This window comes from Galleria mellonella, unplaced genomic scaffold (assembly GCF_026898425.1).
Source record: "Galleria mellonella isolate WM207_F2 unplaced genomic scaffold, CSIRO_AGI_GalMel_v1 utg54, whole genome shotgun sequence".
Taxonomy (NCBI): domain Eukaryota; kingdom Metazoa; phylum Arthropoda; class Insecta; order Lepidoptera; family Pyralidae; genus Galleria; species Galleria mellonella.
In genome coordinates, this window is record NW_026442114.1 from 762,738 (window position 1) to 784,540 (window position 21,803).

Sequence of the window (21,803 nt, forward strand, 5' to 3'; positions counted from 1 at the left end):
CGGGTAGGTCAGGTATGATGTTTCGTTAGGAGGGGATATCTGTGTCTCCGTGAGGAAGAGCAATGCCGGCCGCGCCGTTTCTAGGTGGTGGTGGACAGCGTTCAGGTTTGAATGAATTCCCCTAATATTACAGAGGCTCACATTGAGCAAAGGGGATGCCGCAGAAGTCTTGCTCTGTTTGCCCTTGGTCCCATAGAGCGGAATTTTGCCCCCCCCCCCCCCCAGAATACGCAGGGCAGCCCGAGCGTGGTTGCTCGAGGGAGGATTCTCCAGCAACATGGCTGCTGGTACCTCCCTGGGGTACGTTATTTTTTTTAAATTCCACTGCCATGGTATTGAAAGATAGGGGGACGGAGTTGGGGGAGGATTTTAGGATAAGGAAGGGGATGGGTATAGGATGGGCCTCCGGAAAATTTAATGGCCAAGAGATGGTTTACAACGTCCCTTTTGAAACATCATCCAAAACCAATTTTGATGTTAAACCTGTTATCAATGAACCAGTTAGCACTTGCCAACCCGCCTACCTAGCGTGGCAAGTACTGACAAAACCTCCTTATAGGCGATGCCTACGTTCAGTTCTGGACAGTTAACAGCAGATATGAATATGGTTATATAAATAATTAAGAAGATAGATAGATACTCTTTATTGTTTCCTCCAAAAGATTACAATAGTAAACTTATTATAAATTAAAAAAATTACAAGAAATAATCAGAATGAGAAAACAATGGGCGACCTTATCGCTAAGACCGATCTCTTCCAGGCAACATTTGGATGGAGAGGAATAATTATAAACAATATTAAGATCTCAGGTCAGCATACTGATGATTAGGACGAGTATGACTTATGAGAAGTGGGTGTCTCATCGATATCTGTACTCGAGATATACGTAACATTATCTTCAAATCGTTTGAAATCTTATTTGTGTGTTAAATCCACAAACGTATATGCGAAGTCGTTGTGTACAGTATGGTGTCTATTGATAATAAAATCAACGATAAAAATGAGGATCGAAAAGAAGGTGTCGATCTAGATCAGATTCTAATCGATGAAATTGGTCAATTTGGCCGCTTTCAAGTGATCACATTAGTATTATTGATATTTCCAATAATATTTGCGGCTTTTTCTATTGGCGGATACGTTTTCACGACAGCCAGGATCCCAACCAGGTAATTAACTTGCCTATTTTGCTTCACATGTAAACCATATTTACAGACAGTTATTACACAATTAGGTGTTATTGATAAAACAAAAAAAAAGTTAAAAATAAAGTAAAAATGTTGAAAGTAAAAGTTAAGAAAATTTTCAACATTTTTACTTTTAAACTTATTTTTAATTTTTAATTTTTTTTTTATTTTAAAAGTAAAAAAATAATTATTATTAATATATATGCAGACAAAAGTTCGTCTTTTTGATACTTACTATTGTGGCATGATATTTTAAAGATTTATTTGAGTATATAAACTGGAATAAATGTAACTAAAATATGAGCATGTTAAAAAGTATAACGAGTTACGTTATCAGACTCTGTTTGTTTTAATGTGAGAGTTAATTGTACAAATTTAACTTGGACATCTTATACACAACAGTTTGTGTAAAAAAGAAAGTAGAAATCCAAATAGAAGTTGGAAATATCAGAATATATACAGGAGTTATTTAAAAATTAAGATTTATCTATCGACACGTATACTAATTTAATTATTGGTTATTTGATTAGAATTATTTTGTTTAATTCCGCTATCATTAGTGCTTGTTAACACTCGAAGATTGACCAACACTGTTACTACTAGAAGGCCCATAATCTTCCATATTAGCTATTCTATTATTCCATATTATGACTAAGTTTTGTTTACGCACGTTTTGCAATATTTTGTTTTAGCCGACATAATCCTAATGAAATAACCAGTGATATGGATTTCCGTAAGATAACACCTAGTTCGGTAAAATGTTTAATTATTTGTTTGAATGCACTGATCTCTGTAACAATAAGTCCGATTTGAAAATATCTTTTTGAATTGGATAACTTGAGTAAGGTATTCAATATTATGATACAAGTATGGCCGAAGTCGCGGGATAAAGATAGTAAATTATGAAATTAAATTATACACAGAAATATATTACAGATGTCGAATTCCTCAATGTGATGGCCAGCAGCTAAACCCCGAGTTTCGCCCTCAGTGGGTACTGAATGCTATTCCCGGTAGCAGCATAGATTCGTTCGACGGTTGCTCGAGATATGCTGATAGCAATAATAATACATCCACTGATGAAGTCTGTCCTGCTTGGTGGTTCAATACAACAATAATCAATTGCGACGAGTATGTCTATGAAAATTCACACACCATTGTTTATGAAGTAAGTAATTTAATTTAATAACATAGACATAAAGCGGGTTTTCCCTTTTTACATGATGTTATTGACTATTCACGTTACTAACTCACAGATTACGTGTATGGCTGCCAAGCGTTAATAGCAGCGTTATAAATACACTACCTGTTCTTAATTAATGGCTTTGCTCGTTCAAATAAAAAAATATACTGAACAACATGTATTGTAAGTTTGGACAACACCATCTGTTAAGTTTGAATAACCTAACTTACCCATATATCAAATTTAAATCAAATCCATTCAGCTGTTTATGCTTATTTCTTTAATATACAAATATTTTAATAAAACTCCCCTTTTTTATTATTAGTAAGATAATAAATAATATTTAGTACGTTCCGTTATTGTATTCTTCATCTACAATAAATTCAAAAGGAATCATGCACTTATTATGTAGATTTTAAGTTTTAGTAATATTTTTTTGAATTATTTCAGTTTGATTTGGGATGCAATGAGTGGCGTCGCTCGCAAATTGGTTCTATTAGTTCTGTTGGTAAACTGATAGCAATACCCCTTACTGGATATGTGTCAGACAGATGGGGTCGACGTGTGGCACTTATCATTAGTATTACCAATGCCGCTTTGGTAGGCATTATACGTTCCTTTGTTAATACTTATGAGTGGTTTGTTGCTTTAGAAGTATTGGAAGCTGCTACTGGCGCCGGCGCATATTCTGCATGCTACATTTTAGGTATTGAATATTTTTTTACTATTTTACATGAATTAGTAAAAAACAAATGTATCTGATTTTTTTTATTACAGAAAAACCAACAGCTAGAAAATTTCATAATAAAATAGACATTAAAGATAAAAAGCTAACTATAGGTATACACAAATAAAAATAGGATTTAACTAATGCACATGACATTGCTAATACTTACAATCAGCTAATTTAAACTTAGAGTGAGTGAGAATAAACATTATAGTAGTACAAACATTATAAGTAAGCAGTTATGCAAAATAAAAACTTGAAATCACACGTTCAAAGATACCAAACTATAAAGTTTTTTTTTTTTTTTGAGTAATACTAATAATATTCTAAGCATGTCATTAGATTTTAAAATATTAATATTAAACTAATTAATCATTCAATATTATAATTATAAATATCTTTTTACTTGCAGCAATGGAGTTAGTTGGTCCAAAATACAGAGTTATATCCGGCGTCACAATGTCATCATTGTTTGCAACAGGAGAGGTGATTCTCGGATTCATTGCTTGGGGTGTGAAATCATGGCGGCCCCTCTTATTAGTACTATATATACCCCAGTTTCTTATAGTTGGTTACTTTTGGATTATGTCAGAGTCAATCCGGTGGTTGTTAAGCAAGGGCCGCTACGATGAAGCCGAAATAATTCTCAAAAAAGCGTCTAAACTAAATAATAAACAGCTATCGGAAAAGTCTATGAAAATATTAAAAATAACTCTGGAAGCACAAAGGAATACAGAGGAAACAAAAGAGCCATGGCTACCGATTCTAGTAATAAAATCTCGTACAATGTTAATACGTTGCATCGTATTGCCAATAATCTGGATTGTAACAAATTTGATATATTACGGATTGTCTATAAATTCTCTTAACATGACGGGCAATCAGTACTTGAATTATATATTAGTGACAGCTATAGAAATACCAGGATGCTGGACAGCAATAATGCTTTTGGATCGCGTTGGAAGAAAACCGATGTTGATGTTTGGATTTTGGTTATGCGCTACTTGCCAATTAACTATTGCATTTTTGCCAGAAGGTAAATTTAAAGAATTGCTCTTTTTAAAGTAGCTTAGTATGTAAATCTTTGTGTAAACGAAGATAATATAAACATTTTAAGTAAGGACCCACACAAAATTCACGTTTTTCATCGTTTCTGTCGATTAATAAATCGTAAAATTTTAGTATTAGTATAATGATGATTTTTACTTCAGAATACTTCAACATCACTTTGACTCTATCTCTGTAAAATTTAATATATTACCGTATATATTATATAGTATCTCGTATGATGTACATATCTTTGCTTTCTTATTATTTACTTCGGTTTATTTGCAAATTTCCAAAATACATTCTAATAATTATTTGAATCAATCATCAGATGGAGACTTTGTACAAAAGTCATTTGCTTGGGTACCTCTGTTCCGTTCGTGTTTCAACCGTGAAGCAGTTATGTTTGCATGGCTGTATTTCGATTTGAAAGGTAGGATAAAGCAGTGAACTTACAGAGTATAGAGGAATAATATCTGAGTCCTTAAGAATGGCAACGCATGGGGGGTATCATGGCATCAACAATATACTCTGTTACGTCAATGGTATTGCTCATGTCTATAAGTGACGGTTACCACTTTCCATCAGGTGGGCTGTCAGCTTCTTTGCCATTCTAAGTTGCATAAACAAAAATCTGCTGGCAGACCGCTCATTATTATTACTATTTAGTATTGGATAATATTAAATAGTAATGATAATGAGAGTGAGAGATAAGGATTTATCTTTACGTATTTCAGTTGAATGACATATCTAATACAGATTATCTCTGAGATTGATGCAATCAACGTCAAGTTCAATGATGTAGTTATCAACAGTAGCACACGATGCGGTTTTGTTATGTTATAATATTTTATCTTTATGTTGTGTCATATAAGATAGCGCAAAACATCATAAAATAAGACAAGTGATATTTTTTTTGCGTAACAATGCAAGAAGTATCTTGCACAAATTATACCGTTGCATGTACTTTTCAAATTGTCAACAATTAGTAAATTTGTCTGTTGTAAATTTGTAAACAAACGATAAGTTATTTATGATATTATTTTTATCGTCACTAACAATATAACCACTGTTAAAAACTTTTACAATTTCTGATCAAGCTAGAGTTTATTATGAGCACGAAAAACTACTCGTAGACAATTTTATAGATTAAATTTAGCTGTTCTACGAACTAGTACTAAAATTACAAATCAGATCAGTTTAAAGCTATGTAACTTAAATCTATTAAGATCTTAAAAATTTGAAATAAGGTTCCTGAATTATTAAAATTATATCGATTGATAATGTTTATGAGAGAGGATAATAATTTCCCAAAGAGGGTTGACGTCAGGCAGGCGGCCGGTCGTAAAACTAAAAAAACCAAATCTTTTTGTGATATGGATAAAACCATATTACGCCGACCCCAAATAATAATTGGGATAAGGGTAGGAAGATGATGATGATAATGTTTATGTTTTCAAGGTCAGGAGAAGCTCTCATTGGTTCTTTACCTACTTAGCAAGTACAGCATCGTAATAGCAACGACGTCAACTTATGTGCACACCGCAGAGCTCTTTCCCACAAAGTACAGACACAGATTATTCGCCTTTCCTTCCACGGTCGGAAGAATTGGTACTATCGCAGCACCCCTAACGCCTGCTCTTGTAAGTAAAATGTTAGACTATACCTTGATAGTACAATTATCTCCTTTCCATTTTTTTTAAAAAAAGAATTATGTTTATAAACTTTTTAATGTCTTTTAATATTATTTAGTTTTTTGGTGTGTTTTTTTTTTAATAAAATTGTTTTTAAATAGTTTAAAACATAGTGAAACTGCTCTTTTTTTTATAAAACTGTTTTATTTATTATAAAATGCTTAGCTTCAGATATATTTATTAGAAATTATAAACTTTTGTTATGTATTAAAGCAAACATTGCGCTCTTTTAGAAAAAAATGGAATATAAATATACTGCAGTGTAATCTCAGTATAATATTATGATGATGAATAAATTATGACTTTCTTGAAGTCAGGTAAATATAATGTTTTCCTTGTTCTCAGGCGTCAGAGATATGGGAGTCGTTTCCGTCAGTGCTGTTTGCCAGTTTTGCTTTGTTAGCAGGATTTCTTGTGTTTACTACACCAGAAACGTTAGGCACCAAACTACCAGATACTATGGAAGAAGCAGAACGAATTGAATCCCGAAAGATATATGACTGATTTCAAAGTTATTTTAGTATCATTCACCGAGCTATTGGTGTAAAGACAATTAATATATATTTCATGCCATCAGTCTCTTTCTTCTAGACAATATCCTTAGAGAAGATTAAAGACAAAACTATCGCTGTTGAAAGAGAAGATAAAAACAAAATTATATAAGCAGATCCACAGTTAGCAGTGGAACACTATGATTATGGTAATCATCACGACGATGAGAATTTGAATACAGTATTACACTATTAGATACTCAGCTAAAAACACTAAATACCTAATGTACCTATTAAAATAACGGACAATGTAAAAGACGACGTCATTGCTTAAAATTTAACATTCAAAGTGTAACAATCAGAAGCGCAATACCAGATTAATTCAGAAAGATTATTTTACTGGGAAATAACATGGTTATATTTTATTTAGGCTCCCCTTTCATTTAACGTCTTAGCAATAGATCTAAAATAAGAGAGAATTTACATACATATTACTATATTAGGTATTATATGTGTATATATATATATATATATATATATATATATATATATATATATATATATGTTAAGATTTGTAAGATTTATTAATAATATAAAAATAAGAATAATGTTTAAATATGTTCTTTTTAGGTGAAATAGCTTTTTTTAATGAAATGAATAAAATATTATTTTAAATGTTTTGTAGTAATATTCTATACTTTATAGTATTACGCAGATTATACTTTATAGATTACGCAACGCAAAGGGAGATAATTATTTATCTCCCTTTGCGTTGCGTAATCGGGTAAAACAGTTTTAAATTGTGGAATATTTTGAGATATTAAGCAGTGATCTCATTGAATTTAATATTCCAAATCTCATCTGTACGTGTCGTAAAACAAATATAAAGATAACTGAAAGTAGAATTCAAGGAAACAGTGATGAAATTCAAATCGTAAAATTAATAGACTCACCAGTTTATGGTATCGTAAAGCTGTAGGGCTTGTGGCTACCCTTACAGGGGGACTTACAATATTCTGCAAGACAAGTTAAAACCGGATACAAATAGTATAAATGAAAATAATCTTATTATGAAGTGTCATTTTTCATTCCGAATCTTCAAAATTTATTCTTCAATATCATGTTCAAAAAGACCTCAAGGATTATATAGTTGTATTTGACCACTGATTAATTGATGGTGGTGTAAATTGATAGTTTGCATGCGTGGGTGCATGCGTGTGTACTTACGTGTGTACTTGAGTGCGGACGTGCTTGTGTGCGTGCATGGGTGTAAACGTAATGTAAAATATAAGTGAAGTAACGTAATTATTTACTATAACGAAAATCTACATTACCTTCGATGGTTCCATCTGAGATTTGTGTTAATTATAGGCAGAGGGAGACTTTGTACAAAAGTCAATTGCTTGGGTACCTCTGTCCCATTCGTGTTTCAACCGTAAAGCAGTTGTGTTTGCATGGCTGTGTTTCGGTTTGAAGGGTGGGATATAGCGTGAATTTACTGGGTACAGAGGAATAACACCTGAGTTCTCAGGAATGACAACGCATGGGGGGTATCATGGGCGAAACAGTATACTCTGTTATGTCCATGGTACTGCTCATGTCTATAGGCAACGGTTACCACTTTCCATCAGGTGGGTCGTCAGCTTGTTTGCCATTATAAATTGTATAAAAAAAGGCACAGAATCCAAAGCTGAAGTGACATATGATTTGTCGTAGCAAATGAAGTTTTACCTGTGACGTATATTTAAAGCCTAGGCACAACGTTATACTAAAGTAAAAGAGAGAAAACTTGATAAATACAAAACGAACTACGCTCCATGGATACTGTGGTAATAGTAGACCATTGTTTTTTAGTAGACCGACTAGGAGAAACCAATCTTAGTGCTGGTAATCTAATGAGCTGCTGCAACTGATTATTTATTTATTTAAATTCACTAGGTGAACTTCACAGCTTACCAATATTCTCACCTGGAAAATACGGTTGGATAAAATGTTACTATTCTCACTCAACTCTACAGTTAATTTAAATATTAACAACAAAGTTATATTAAATTAACTGGGTTACTTTCATTATTCTTCCTCAGACGTCACGTCGCTTAAAAGCGACAAAGAAAACTCAATACCACCGAAACCGCTGTTACATTACAACCGTGACTTTATCAGGAGCTACCAGAAAGATGGCGCAAAATCCTCTAAAGTTATTTAAATGAGCCCAGTCACGGAGTTCCGAATAAATGCATATTGAATTTGTTTGCGTTCGCCCAAACCAGAATACAGATAGTCCATACTTCTCTATTTAAATTTCGTCCTACAATCTACATATTATTGCTCCGGGCTCCCGATATCTGTTTCTTTGTTTAAATAGCACGGAATAGTATTGCATGTTCGATATCACCTCCGCGTCTACCTTTGAATTGGATGTTTTTAAATCGAGATTTCTATTTGTGATTCGATTCGTTCAATGGCTAATCTGAATAGGAAAGGTGGTGTTAGAAAAAGAACTAACTACAAATGTAGTATTCAGGGTTGTACTATTAGCACAAATACTATAACTTATTTTTTTATAAAAATCGTACAAAATTTTCAGAAGTGAAATAAAAAACATGTAAATATGTATTTATTATCAAAGTATGTTTGTATAAGCACAAAGTTTAACATTGATTCTTATACTAGGGTTAAGTCTCTCCTGTAAGAAACATAAATAATATTGCCTAATACATACTTACAGAAATAAACATAGGCTTTTTAGTAGTACAGATAACTGTTTACCTATTAGTTTATACATATAAAACAGTTATTAAATAACAAGAATTATTGAATTAATTTTTAAAATTAGTGTAATGAAAACTATGTTTAGTACCGGCTAAGTATTTTGAGAAAAAACAATAATGAATGATAATATCCCTTCAGTTTGCTTGCAGACAAATCCCGTAGCTTAGTTTGCTGTTCGATAGCTTTAGTTTACATTTATAATCGATCAGACATAAGCACTTACTGGAGCTTATATATTCCTGTTGTGATGCCGTGTATGCATTAATAACTTTAAGCTCCTATTAAGCTAGCATTTCAATATAAGATATAATTTAATAAGTTATACCCAAACCTATTAATATTACTCTCTGTAATGGCTCATGTTTTAAACTTATAACTTGAAATATACGCTTATATAATTATGAAAGTGAAAAAAAAAAGAGATGTATATAAAAATAGAAGTCTTGGACACTCGGCCTCCTACAACCACCCCGCAAGGGATTTTACGTAAAGATAAATAGATATGTAATATAGTGTAACATTAATATTTTCCTGAAATTCTCATGGAAATGTAGAAGAAATATCCATGGTGACAGAACAGTAGACATAAGAAACTATTGGTGCAATAAAGCCATGAAACTGGCTTATATATCAGTAATACTGATGAGGCTATAAAATGTTAATTAATCGATATTTTCAAATGATTTCTAAAAGAAACTGTACTTTTTCCAAAAGATTATATATTTTATTCGCTAAGGAATTGCTTTTGTATAGAAAAAACTGTAATTTTCTAAATGTGCAGTATTTTTCTAAAAGGTGTACTGTCAAATAAGAGATTTATTTTTACAAAAGGAGCTGTAGTTTTCAAAATGAGGTGTACCATATATTCTGTGCCTATGTTACACGATATCGTCAATTGCGAATTGATTTTAATAATTATTTTTACAATGCTCTTAAAAATGGTTACGTTTGAAGCTACTTTACCTGGTTTTATTTATAGGGTAAAAACTGTTTACTATAAGGCAATGCTTACTTGTAGACACATAATGCCACATTTTCTTTTCATATTGTCTATGTAATATCTGTTTTTTTTTTTATATATTATGATACCACTGTAACCACTGTTTTTTTGCGGATAAAATGAGATAGTTAATCAAAAAATTATATAAAAATGGTTAATAAATATTATTAAAATATTCGTTTTCGTTTTTAAGCTGAGATAGGTTGGATATATCTTACTTGCTGGAAAATCTCGATTGCAATCGCTCGGAGTTATACCAGTATGTATAAATCACGTTAGAAATATTTCAAACTACAGACTTTAGGTTAGGATTCAGGCTTCGAGTGAGGTATTGGGATATGGATTAAATTATTTCACCTAAAGTATATTTGGGGTAGACATTTATAAATTACGTACATTTTGTATCAACAGATAAATGTAGTTACTCGTATGTACTAAAAAAAAGTGGATATTGAATCAAAATCAATTCAATGAAAGTAAATTTGAGGTGAACTTAAAAATTGACTATTTTATATACATATCTATACTAATATATAAGGCGGAAAAGTTTGTTTATTTGAATACGCTAATCTTTGAAATTACCAGTTTATAACCGACTTGTATTGTAGTTAAGCTTTGGTGATGTTTTAAGAGGTACGCTGTTGCATCTCTCGACCATAAATTCCTTTACTTGCTTCTTACGACACCAGCAAGAAAGGACGAAGGGCTTATCATATAAATCAATATTATTATAGATTGTCTACAAAGACACGATCTTTTAAAATCAATATTTATAGAAATATTTACAAAGTGGGTGGGTGTCGTAAGAGGCGACTAAAGGAGGGCGAGGGATGGGCAACAGCGTTCCTCTTAAAAAATTGCCAAAGCTTAACTGCGGTCACCAACCCGCTTGTTAAGCGTGGCAACTACTGGCAAAACTTTCCTTATGAGGAAGGCTATGTTCAACAGTGGACAGCTAACGGCTGATATGATGATGATGAATAAAATACTCCTCTGGCTGGACCGCTACTGAAGACGTTTCCTCACAAGCATAAACAGAACACTATGTCCATATATGGTTACAAATATTGAAGTAAAAAGTTTTTAATTTTTTATTATTTTTTTTTATTTTTATGTAACTTAGAATGGCAAATAAGCTGACGACCCACCTGATGGAAAGTGGTAACCGTCGCCTATAGACATGAGCAGTACCATGGACATAACAGAGTATACTGTTTCGCCCATGATACCCCCCATGCGTTGCCATTCCTGTGGACTCAGGTGTTATTCCTCTGTACCCAGTAAATATCTATACATGCCATGTCCTTCAGTGAATTCAGTCCACATTACCTATCTCCATTATGGTAGTAGTGTCAATCTATCCTATTTAAGAGCTGCGCTATTGTCAGTGGAGCTCTTGCCACTCACTACGATGTTCAGCGAGTCTCTTCACCTCTCGATACGACACGACACCAACTCCTTCTTTGATCTGCCTGACGTATCTATGCCTTCGTCTTCCTCTTCCCATCCTTCCTTCTATCTTACCTTCTATTATAATGTTCATAAGTTCGTCGTGTCGTATCAAGTGTCCCAATATTTTTTCCTTTCTATCCTCAATAGTTCTTATAATTTGTCTCTTTTCCATAATCCTAAGCAGGCCCTCTTCATTACTAATGCCTTTTTATTTTTATACAACTTAGAATAGCAAACAAGCTAACAGCCCACCTAATGGAAAGTGATAAACCGTCGCCTATAGACATGAGCAGTACCATGGACATAACAGAGTATACTGTTTCGCCTATGATACCCCCCATGCGTTGCTATTCCTGAGGACTCAGGTGTTATTCCTCTGTACCCAGTAAATTCACGCCATATCCCACCCTTCAAACCGAAACACAGCCATGCAAACACAACTGCTTCACGGTTGAAACACGAATGGGACAGAGGTATCCAAGCAATCGACTTTTGTACAAAGTCTCCCTCTGGTAGTAGTAGTAATAACGGTAAAAATAATCAGTAAACGTAAATTATTAGGGTACATTCTTCCACGCAGCTCAGCGGTCGTTCAGAGATCCGATCTTATTTATAGCCTGGTCTATTCATTGTACGTGATTAAGAAAGTAAATGTTAGCACAATTAGGCACGTTAGGGAATTCGTCTTGGACGCAACCTGAGATGGGTTGAGCCTCATTTGCAGCGAGTGAATATTAATCATCATATATTAGCCGTTAACTGTCCACTGCTGAATATAGGCCTCCGCTTTAGGGAGTCTCGCTAGTGGCTGCCATGCTTGGCAGACAGGTTGGTAGCCGTAGTTGGGTTTTAGTAATATTTTAAGAGGGACGCTGCTGCCCTATATGAATTATTCAGCAAATATTGGGTTCGATTTTGGAGCACAAGTCTATTCTAAAATTACATTTCAATTTGATATCATAGTGAAATTTTTATTATAAGGACCAAAATGAAATGAATTTTTAGTAATTTTAACATAAATCACGTACGATCCTGCAAATCTTTATTATATGGTACGAATATGAGTACCTTATAATAAAGATTTGCAGGTTTTGTAAAGATTCGCTATAATATCGAACTAAAAGTTTAATTTCAGAGATAGACTTGCTATATATAGCTAGGGCTCAGGAATATCAATCTGGCAGTCTATAGAGGCCTATGTTCGGCAGTGGACAGTTAATGGTTAATATCTATGGTATATAGAATTATATATAGGTATATATAATTTAAGTACTGTCCGCTAACACTGAGACCGTACAATGAAATCTTCGTAATGGCTGTTTACACGGCACGGAGCCATTGGACAAAATGGATTATGCTTCTTCGTTATATTATCTCTGTCTATTCACTCATTGCATCTCATTCGTACATCTTACATTAAGGCAAAAAAGGTATAAAAACTCCTTGCGTTCGGCCAATAACCTTAATAAAATTTCTCGAAATTCTCTCATAAATGGAAGTAAAGAAATGTTACCGTTTATAATAAAATAAATATTACCTTCATAAAAAGGACATCATCCAACTCCGTATAAGTATCATATTAGCTATTACTTGGCCATTGCTGACCATAGGCCTGCTCCATAAAGATATTTTTTATTTTTTATACAACTTAGAATGGCAAACAAGCTGACGGCCCACCTGATGGAAAGTGGTAACCGTCGCCTATAGACATGAGCAGTACCATGGACATAACAGAGTATACTGTTTCGCCCATGATACCCCCCATGCGTTGCCATTCCTGAGGACTCAGGTGTTATTCCTCTGTACCCAGTAAATTCACGCCATATCCCACCCTTCAAACCGAAACACAGCCATGCAAACACAACTGCTTCACGGTTGAAACACGAATGGGACAGAGGTACCCAAGCAATCGACTTTTTTACAAAGCCTCCCTCTGGTAATGATTTGCCAGTAGTTGCCACGCTCGGCAGAGGGTTTTTTTTTACAACACAGAGGGCAAACGAGCATGCGGCTCGCCTGATGGTAAGTGACTACCGCCGCCCATGATCACCCACAACACCAGCGGCATTGCAGGTGTGCTGCCGGCCTTTTAAAAAGGAATATACTCTTTTCTTGAAGGTTATGTTATCGTATCGGTTCGGAAATACTGCTGCTGGAAGTTGATTCCAAAGAATGGGTGGCAACTGCAGTTAGCATTTGGTAAATTTTTAATAGGGACGCTGCTACCTGTTTTTCAACCATTACACTCCATACTTCACAAGATCCGATCCCATACATTTAGATATTTACCCGAGGGATACTTTGTATAAAAGTCGTTTGCTTGAGTAACTCTGTCCCACTCGAATTTCGTCCGTGAAACATAAAACATTCATCACTACATGTGTATTTTGAAGAATATGACAGCAAAATTACAGACATAAATCTTTAGTCCTTAATAATGGTAAGGTATGAGTTGTATCATGGGTATTACAGTATACTCTATGTGTCCATGGTGTTGTTCATGTCTATAGGCGACAGTTCCATCAGTTGGGTAGTCGATTTGTTTGCCATTCTAAGCATTTTTAATATATGTACACATACACACACACACACACACACACACACACACGCACACGCACACGCACACGCGCACGCGCACGAACACGAACACGCACACACACACGCACACGCACACACACACACACACAAATATATATATAATTTATATTACAAGTAATGTTTTTTGGTTTGTCTGAAAAATCAAATATTAAAATGACTCTTAATAAAAAAAACATATACAAATAATCATATGCACATCTTATATTTAGATATGTATGTATACATATATGTTATTTTTTATGCGAGTGCTAATCGATTGTGTTTCTCTAGACAGGGGCTTGACCTGTACTCTAAGTAGATGCATCAACGAGGCGGTTTACACAAAACCACCAGTGATCTACCTACTTCCTCACATTGCTTTCCTATGCAAACTAGTCAAGCCTCAGGTGTTTGCTTGGCGCTGTGCGCAATCAACTGTACCATTGTTAGTAACTTTACAACAAAGTTGTTCAACACACATATTTATGTAGAGTGTGTCGGGAAAATTCCCGCTTCAATTTTACAAATTGTTCTCTTATAGTAATACAAAAATCAAGATATTTAAATTTTACAGTAATTTTACATCCTTACTAATATTATAAATGTGAAAGTGAGTTTGCTCGTGCGTTATTACTTAGCGCCTCAACGAGTCGCCAAATTTGGTAAACACATTATCAGATCAGCCGTTAACTATCCACTGCTGAACATATGCGGAAGCTTATAGAAGGAGCCTTATTCAGGAGTTTTGTCAGTAGTTGCCATGCTTGGCAGGCGGGTTGGCAACCTCAGTTAGACTTTCATGTTTAAAGAGGAATGTTGCTGCCAATTCATTTACCATTTACTTCTCTTAGTTGCCTCTTACAACACCCATGGGAAAGGAAGGAGTGGCCCATTTTATACAGGGACCATATGGCATAGAATGGTATACAAGGTATTCACATAGTATTTGGGATTAGTAATATAGAAATAAAATAGTGACATATTTTTTAAATAACCAAGTTTTTAATGGCGTACAAGCTCATGGTCCACTTTATGGAAAGTAGTAACATCACTAAATACACTTGGATCCCCATGGAACTTCTAATGTATTGCCATTTCTGAGTACAAGTGCAAAATACAAAAAATAAACTTGAAAATCCACTCAATTCCAATAACCAACACCATAGATACCATGCTATAATTCTCTCTTTAATTTGTCCAATATTTTTTAGGTTCGATACATTAGTTCTACAGCAATTAGTGGGTGCCGTTAGCTAGTAATTTACTGTCACAATCAGACAACGGAGTGCCGACTCTCTACTGCAATTGCGGACCTATTACGTAACATTCTTATTCGCGATTGTCCCCAGCTTGAAGGCAACTATACGAGTTATTTCCATTCTATAAAATATAAATACTGTCTAATTGTGACTACTGTATACTAGGTGGTACATGTATTACATCTCCATATTTAGAAATAATAGGATCTTCATCGTGCCTCCAATCAAACTGTTTATAATTACTCCTCTCCATCCAAAGGTTGCCTGGAAGAGATCGCTTTTAGCGATAAAGTCGTCCATTGTTTTCTCATTTTAATTATTTCTTGTAATTGTTTATATTTAGAATAAGTTTACTATTGTAATCTATTGGAGGAAACAATAAAAAGTATCTATGTATCTATCTACAAAATTATTTACATGTATAACATGGTTGGGTGCTTTGAGTAAGTCATGCTCACTAAAATGTCGAGACAGATGGCAGCGTGGTGAGCCGGGTTTTTGGATTCGCTAAAATGTGGTTGGGCACAATGAGAAGTTGACTCATTCGTAATATTCGTGAACCATTTCTGCCTGTTTTGGTACTGTAATTGATTATTTTCATTAATTTGTTCTAATTTTATGCTAATATCTTAAATTTTATGATGTCATACTGCTTAGCAGTTTGTATTCACATAAATTTATAATTTATATCGTATGACTTTTTGAGTAAAGCAACAGTTAAGTTTCTTGCCAGTTCTTCTTGATTGAAATTGCGTTTCAAATGGACAGTTGAAGAATAAAAAATACTATTAAATAATTCTTTAATTTTCTTGAGTAAAAATATTCCTTTCTTTTTTCAATATAATAAATTCATGACTGTAATTCTAAGTCAGGTTAGTCTTAGTGACATTTGTATAACATTGTAAATGATATATTCAAATATGTCCATATTTCATCCAATATTTTTGAATCTAACAAACAATAGGTTGCAGCCTGTTACTATCTTTCAGATTAAGCTTATTAATATCATTTTATAGTGTTATAGTTGGTAATACAATGATCTAGGTAGGATATTGATCCATTAATATTGATTTTTAAACGACCATAATTATAAGAAAAATTAAAATTCATCGAAGATTTATATTATATCAAATTAAAATTTTGATTTTGATAGGTTTAGAGAAAAGATACCATAGAATCTCAACCTCACTGTATATTGATTATTAGTATACCTATAATTTGAACAAAAGTAAAAATATGTAGATGGAAATTAAATGAAAAAATGTATAATAGCAAACAATTTCCTTTACACGCAATCTAACCGCTGATAGTGCTAAGAGTCGTGAGCTTGTGATTAAGGATTGTACTCCAGTTTCTTGTTACACTAGGTGCGGTTTCTTGTTTGTTTTTAGACCGCAAGTAAATTAAAAATACTTATAAAATTATATACGTCATATTATATATCGAAGTGAATGGATAATGTATAGAATTTATCGTCTGGCGCAAAAAGTTGTAGTGAAATAAATATGTCTTAATATAAAACTTTCTCCTATCTGATTCTCAAGGTTACCTTGACACTTTCGTTATAACATAGTATCTATATTAAAAGTGAATATACAAAAGAATAAATATATTTATTTCAAAAAGGTTCCCGCTGAAAATCAGCGCTGTAGCTCCTCGGTTGCAGCATAACGCTGCACGGGAAATATTTCAGCAAACATTGCGTAACACCTTCGTCTCATATACGTACTATTTGACTCTGTATGAACGTTTTGTTTTTAATGTAACAATATTTGATGAATAAACTATTATTTATTTATTTTATTATCGTAAAACAAGAAAAAATTATTTTACAAATTGGGAAAATTTTATATTTTTAAACAAATTGCAAACGCAATAATTAACTCAAAATTTATCTATTTTAACTTCTTCCACCCATAAGAAACTGTATTATCAGAGAATAATACGAATTGCATTTTATATAAAAAAAACCGAACGGTCCCAGGGCTGTCGCTATATATAAATTAGTAATTGAAAATGCATTGTTGTTTTACGCACTAATTTTTTTATTTCATTTTGAATATATGAGTTTCTTGTTACATTATTAACGACATTTCATTTCACATTTTACCAGAGGGAGATTTTGTACAAAAATCGTTTGCTTGGGCATCTCTGTCTCATTCGTATTTCTACCGTGAAGCAATTGTGTTTGCATGGCTGTGTTTCGGTTTGAAGGGTGGGACATGGCAGTGAACTTACAGGGTACAGAAGAATAACACCTGAGTCCTCAGGAATAGCAACGCATGGGAGGTATCATGGGCAAAATAGTATACTCTGTTATGTCCATGGCACTGCTCATATCTATAGACGACGATTACCACTTTCCATCAGGTGGGCCGTCAATTTCTAAGCCATTCTATGTAGCATAAAAAAAAATTATCCCACTAGTACTGAATATCATAATTTAATTACAAATAATCTCTACTAAGCAAAATAGTGAACATTAATCATGAACCGGTATTAGATTCAGAAATGCAGACATTTACGTGGTGTATTTCGCTTGTTACGAAGCACCGCCAGTCTGTTGCAGATGTTTTGTAACCAGATAATTCAAAATGAAACACCCACAAAACAACAGAATATGCTAATGTTCAGTATCTGTGCTCGTGTAGAGGTATGTTCACGTAGCTCGAATACAATACTAAATTAACTACCTCTCTACAAGTGGCATGAGGTTTGCTTATATTATATGTATCATTTAGTGCGAAAAATTATAGAGAAAAATTCCAATTTTAGAGAAGGATAGAAAAAAGTATCGTTTTATCCGGTGACGAGGACCAAGTTGAGGATAAAAACTAACCTTAGTTATTTTGTATTAATTTCTTTATTTTACAAGATAAAAAAAAATATATATTTACAAATTATATATTATAATCAGATATTATTATTATAATCAAAAGAATTTATAATCAAATTTCTTGCAACACTGAAGAATACATATATATATATATATATATATATATATATATATATATATATATATATATATATATATATATATATATATATATATTATATACCAATCCTTTTTAAAAGTCGGTAGCACAGCTGCAATTTCACTGGTGTTGTGACGATAGTCCCTTATTATCAGGTGAGCCACATTCTCGTTCGTCATATATTGTATAAAAAAAGATCACGCAATCACGTTTAAAAACTAGTAAAAGTAGAATAACAAGATTTAGGTTGCATAAGTAATTTTTTATACAACTTAGAATGACAAACAAGCTGACGGTCTACCTATTTGAAAGTAGTAATTGTCGCCTATAGACATGAGCAGTACCATGGACATAACAAAGTATACTGTGTCACCCATGATACCCTTCAAAATCTACCATTCCTGAGAACTAAAGTACCTTTGTACCATGTAATTAACATTATTAACACATTTTATACGTTTCAGTCAGCAGTTACAAGACAATGTCGTAATGTTGGCACACCGCAACTGACCGCGGGCTACGTACGTGTTAATGTACGGGTATTCATGTATTATCCCATAATTATGTTACGTTGTTAGTGTAAATTAGAACATTTAATTATAATATATAATAAATATGTCTATTACGGGAATACACCTGCAATGCCGTCGGTGTTGTGGGTGATCCTAGAGGGCGGTAGTCACTTACCATCAGGTGAGCTGCATGCTCGTTTGCCCCCTGCGTTGTAAAAAAAGTATCAGGTATGTTAATCGTCATCATCATCATATCAGCCTTTAATTGTTCACTGTTGAACAGAAATCTTTCCAATAAAGGGAGTTTTGCCAGTAATTGCCATGCTTGATAGGCTGATTGACAACCGCAGTTAGGCTTTTAGAGATGTTTTAGGAGAAATGCTGCTGTACATCCATTTACCATTAAGTTCCCTTAGTCACCTCTTATGGCACCCACAGGATATGATGGATAAGAAGGAATGGCCTGTTCTATGCCGGGAGCACACGGCTAGAAATAAATAAATATATAAGCGCCTAGTTCTACTATTATCTAATATATAAAATTTTCGTGTCGCGGTGTTTGTTACCAAACTCCTCCGAAACGGCTTTACTGATTTTTATGAAATTTTGTGTGCATATTGGATAGGTCTGAGAATCGGCCAACATCTATTTTTTATACCCCATAATGATAAGGGTGACCCACCCCTAAATATTTTTCTTTATTTTTTCAACAAACTTTTTTATTTTTATTTTACTATGATTTAGCATTGAAAAATACATACAACTTCAAATTTTCACGCTTTTACAATCAACTCCTGTTTTTTAATAGTGATTTTTATATTCCGCAATAGGGTTGCAAGATGGCGATCGAATATAATAATTGTAGTACGATAAATTTTCATGTATAGTTCTCGAAATAATGTATATGGTAAAACAACGTTTGCCGAGTCAGCTTGTAAATACATAAATATATGTTATAATAAAAGTAATATTTATTATTGTAACCTTTAAAAGCCAATCAATAGGCGAGTAAGATTAATTATTGTAATGTAATTGTAAATCTCTCAAAATCCGTTCCTTGATATTTTTTCCTTAAAAAAATAGCCGAAGTGACTAGAAATAAAAAATAAATGTTGATTACTCTAACTGCATATTTATTGCATCATGTATAGTGAAAAAAATAACTTACTACTGGATAAAAATATTTATTATATACTATTAAAGAATAGATTACATTACATAGCTTCGATATACGAGTAGTTCGATGTGACCTTAGCTGTAAGCATTTTCTTCTCAAACTTTGAATGATATAACGCCCTCTGGTTGTAGGAAAAATGCGTGCCAATTGGGTGGGTGTGACGAGGGGACGAGTTTTAGAGTGCTGTGTCATTTGCACAGCTCGTTTCTTCTTATATATTCTTGTACAGTGGTCCCGTTATGATGTTTCTTTTCACGTCAGTTAGACGTTTGTTTTACGTGCCAGGCATATGTTACTTATGAGCTGGCCTACTTCAGAACTTTTTGTAAGCTTCTGAGTGTAATATGATATTCAGTATATACTTACTTCATTATATTTTGTCACGACAATATTTATTTGTGGAAGTGAAATTTGGTAGTGTAGAAGTTTAACGCATTGCATTACCAGAGGGAGACTTTGTACAAAAGTCGATTGCTTGGGTACCTCTGTCCCATTCGTGTTTCAACCGTGAAGCAGTTGTGTTTGCATGGCTGTGTTTCGGTTTGAAGGGTGGGATATGGCGTGAATTTACTAGGTACAGAGGAATAACACCTGAGTCCTAAGGAATGACAACGCATGGGGGGTACCATGGGCGAAACAGTACACTCTGTTATGTCTATGGTACTGCTCATGTCTATAGGCGACGGTTACCACTTTCCATCAGGTGGGCCGTCAGCTTGTTTACCATTCTAAGTTGTATAAAAAAAAACTTTGAATGGTTATATGAATGATGATGAAATGATCACCCCGTCTGCGTTAACGGTATACGAGTACGCTAGCGGGGCACCAGTGAGGGATCATAGGTGAGAATAAAAACGCAGGTTTTAATTAGGTAGGCCGTCAGCTTGTTTGTATTTCTAAGTTACATAAAAAAAATCTTTTAGTGAATAAAGACCACTAAAAGAAACCATCCAATTTTTTATACCAAACGAATTAATCGGTTCTATGCCACAAAAAGTAAACGAAAATACCGTCTTAAAATTTATATCGCCCCACCTGAACTCGAAGAAAACAGAGTAACTGCGAGCAAAAGAAGCAACGTGGACAAAGTTTATTACACTATCTCGATGCAAAAACTCTTTTGGACCATTTATCTTTGTCGCGGCGAACTTAACACAAACTCCCGGAAAGTATTTAGTGAGGAAATTAAAGACAAATTTGGGACTTGTCTTAATATTAAGTAATTATAGTACCTGTTAATTGATACCGTGGGCGGCAAAAGTTGTTCTTTGTATATTATATTAGTAGTATATTTTTGAAGTGAAAACTTTTTTAAGCACGTTGGGCATTTTTTGAGACGGAAAAGAACCATTGAACTCGCGACACATTTACCGTTACTATAATTAACTCCTCTCTATATAATTTATCTACATATATTGTGTATGTACGTACATAGATATACATGCATGTTAATATTTTTTAAGATGAGAAAAAATAAACATTAAACTCCCGACATTGTTACCGTTACCGAGACCTACACCTCAGAGCTCTCGGTAACGGTAATTCAGGTGGCTCAGGATTCCTGGGGGATGTGCTAATATACCGGCGCATCCCCCGAGTAGTAGGGTGAGCACTCCATCCACCCTATCTTGAGAGAGGAAACCTGCTCTTACCATCAGAGGGCGAGTCATTGCCGTCGGAGATGTGGTGAGTGCGAAAGCGAACTCATGTCACCGACATATGGCACCTCGAGGGTATATCGACTGGTTTTTG

At 33.8% G+C, this 21,803-nt stretch overlaps 1 protein-coding gene across 1 annotated transcript; it reads left to right on the top strand.

Annotated features, from left to right (window-relative positions):
• Nucleotides 1-931: 931 nt before the first annotated feature.
• Nucleotides 932-6,820, top strand: LOC113513148 (organic cation transporter protein-like). Its single transcript, XM_026897130.3, has 6 exons — nucleotides 932-1,167; nucleotides 2,122-2,353; nucleotides 2,819-3,074; nucleotides 3,508-4,131; nucleotides 5,604-5,785; nucleotides 6,182-6,820. Exons 1-6 carry the CDS (start codon nucleotides 968-970, stop codon nucleotides 6,338-6,340), a joined length of 1,653 nt encoding a protein of 550 aa, XP_026752931.2. The 5' UTR covers nucleotides 932-967; the 3' UTR covers nucleotides 6,341-6,820.
• Nucleotides 6,821-21,803: the final 14,983 nt, after the last annotated feature.

What these genes read in the sequence shown, in the direction of transcription:
- LOC113513148 (XM_026897130.3), top strand. Translation starts at nt 968, where the DNA reads ATGGTGTCTATTGATAATAAAATCAACGATAAAAATGAGGATCGAAAA. An exon ending in CACACACCATTGTTTATGAA is followed by an intron (nt 2,354 to 2,818) that starts GTAAGTAATTTA and finishes GAATTATTTCAG; the next exon opens with TTTGATTTGGGATGCAATGA. An exon ending in TTCTGCATGCTACATTTTAG is followed by an intron (nt 3,075 to 3,507) that starts GTATTGAATATT and finishes TTTTACTTGCAG; the next exon opens with CAATGGAGTTAGTTGGTCCA.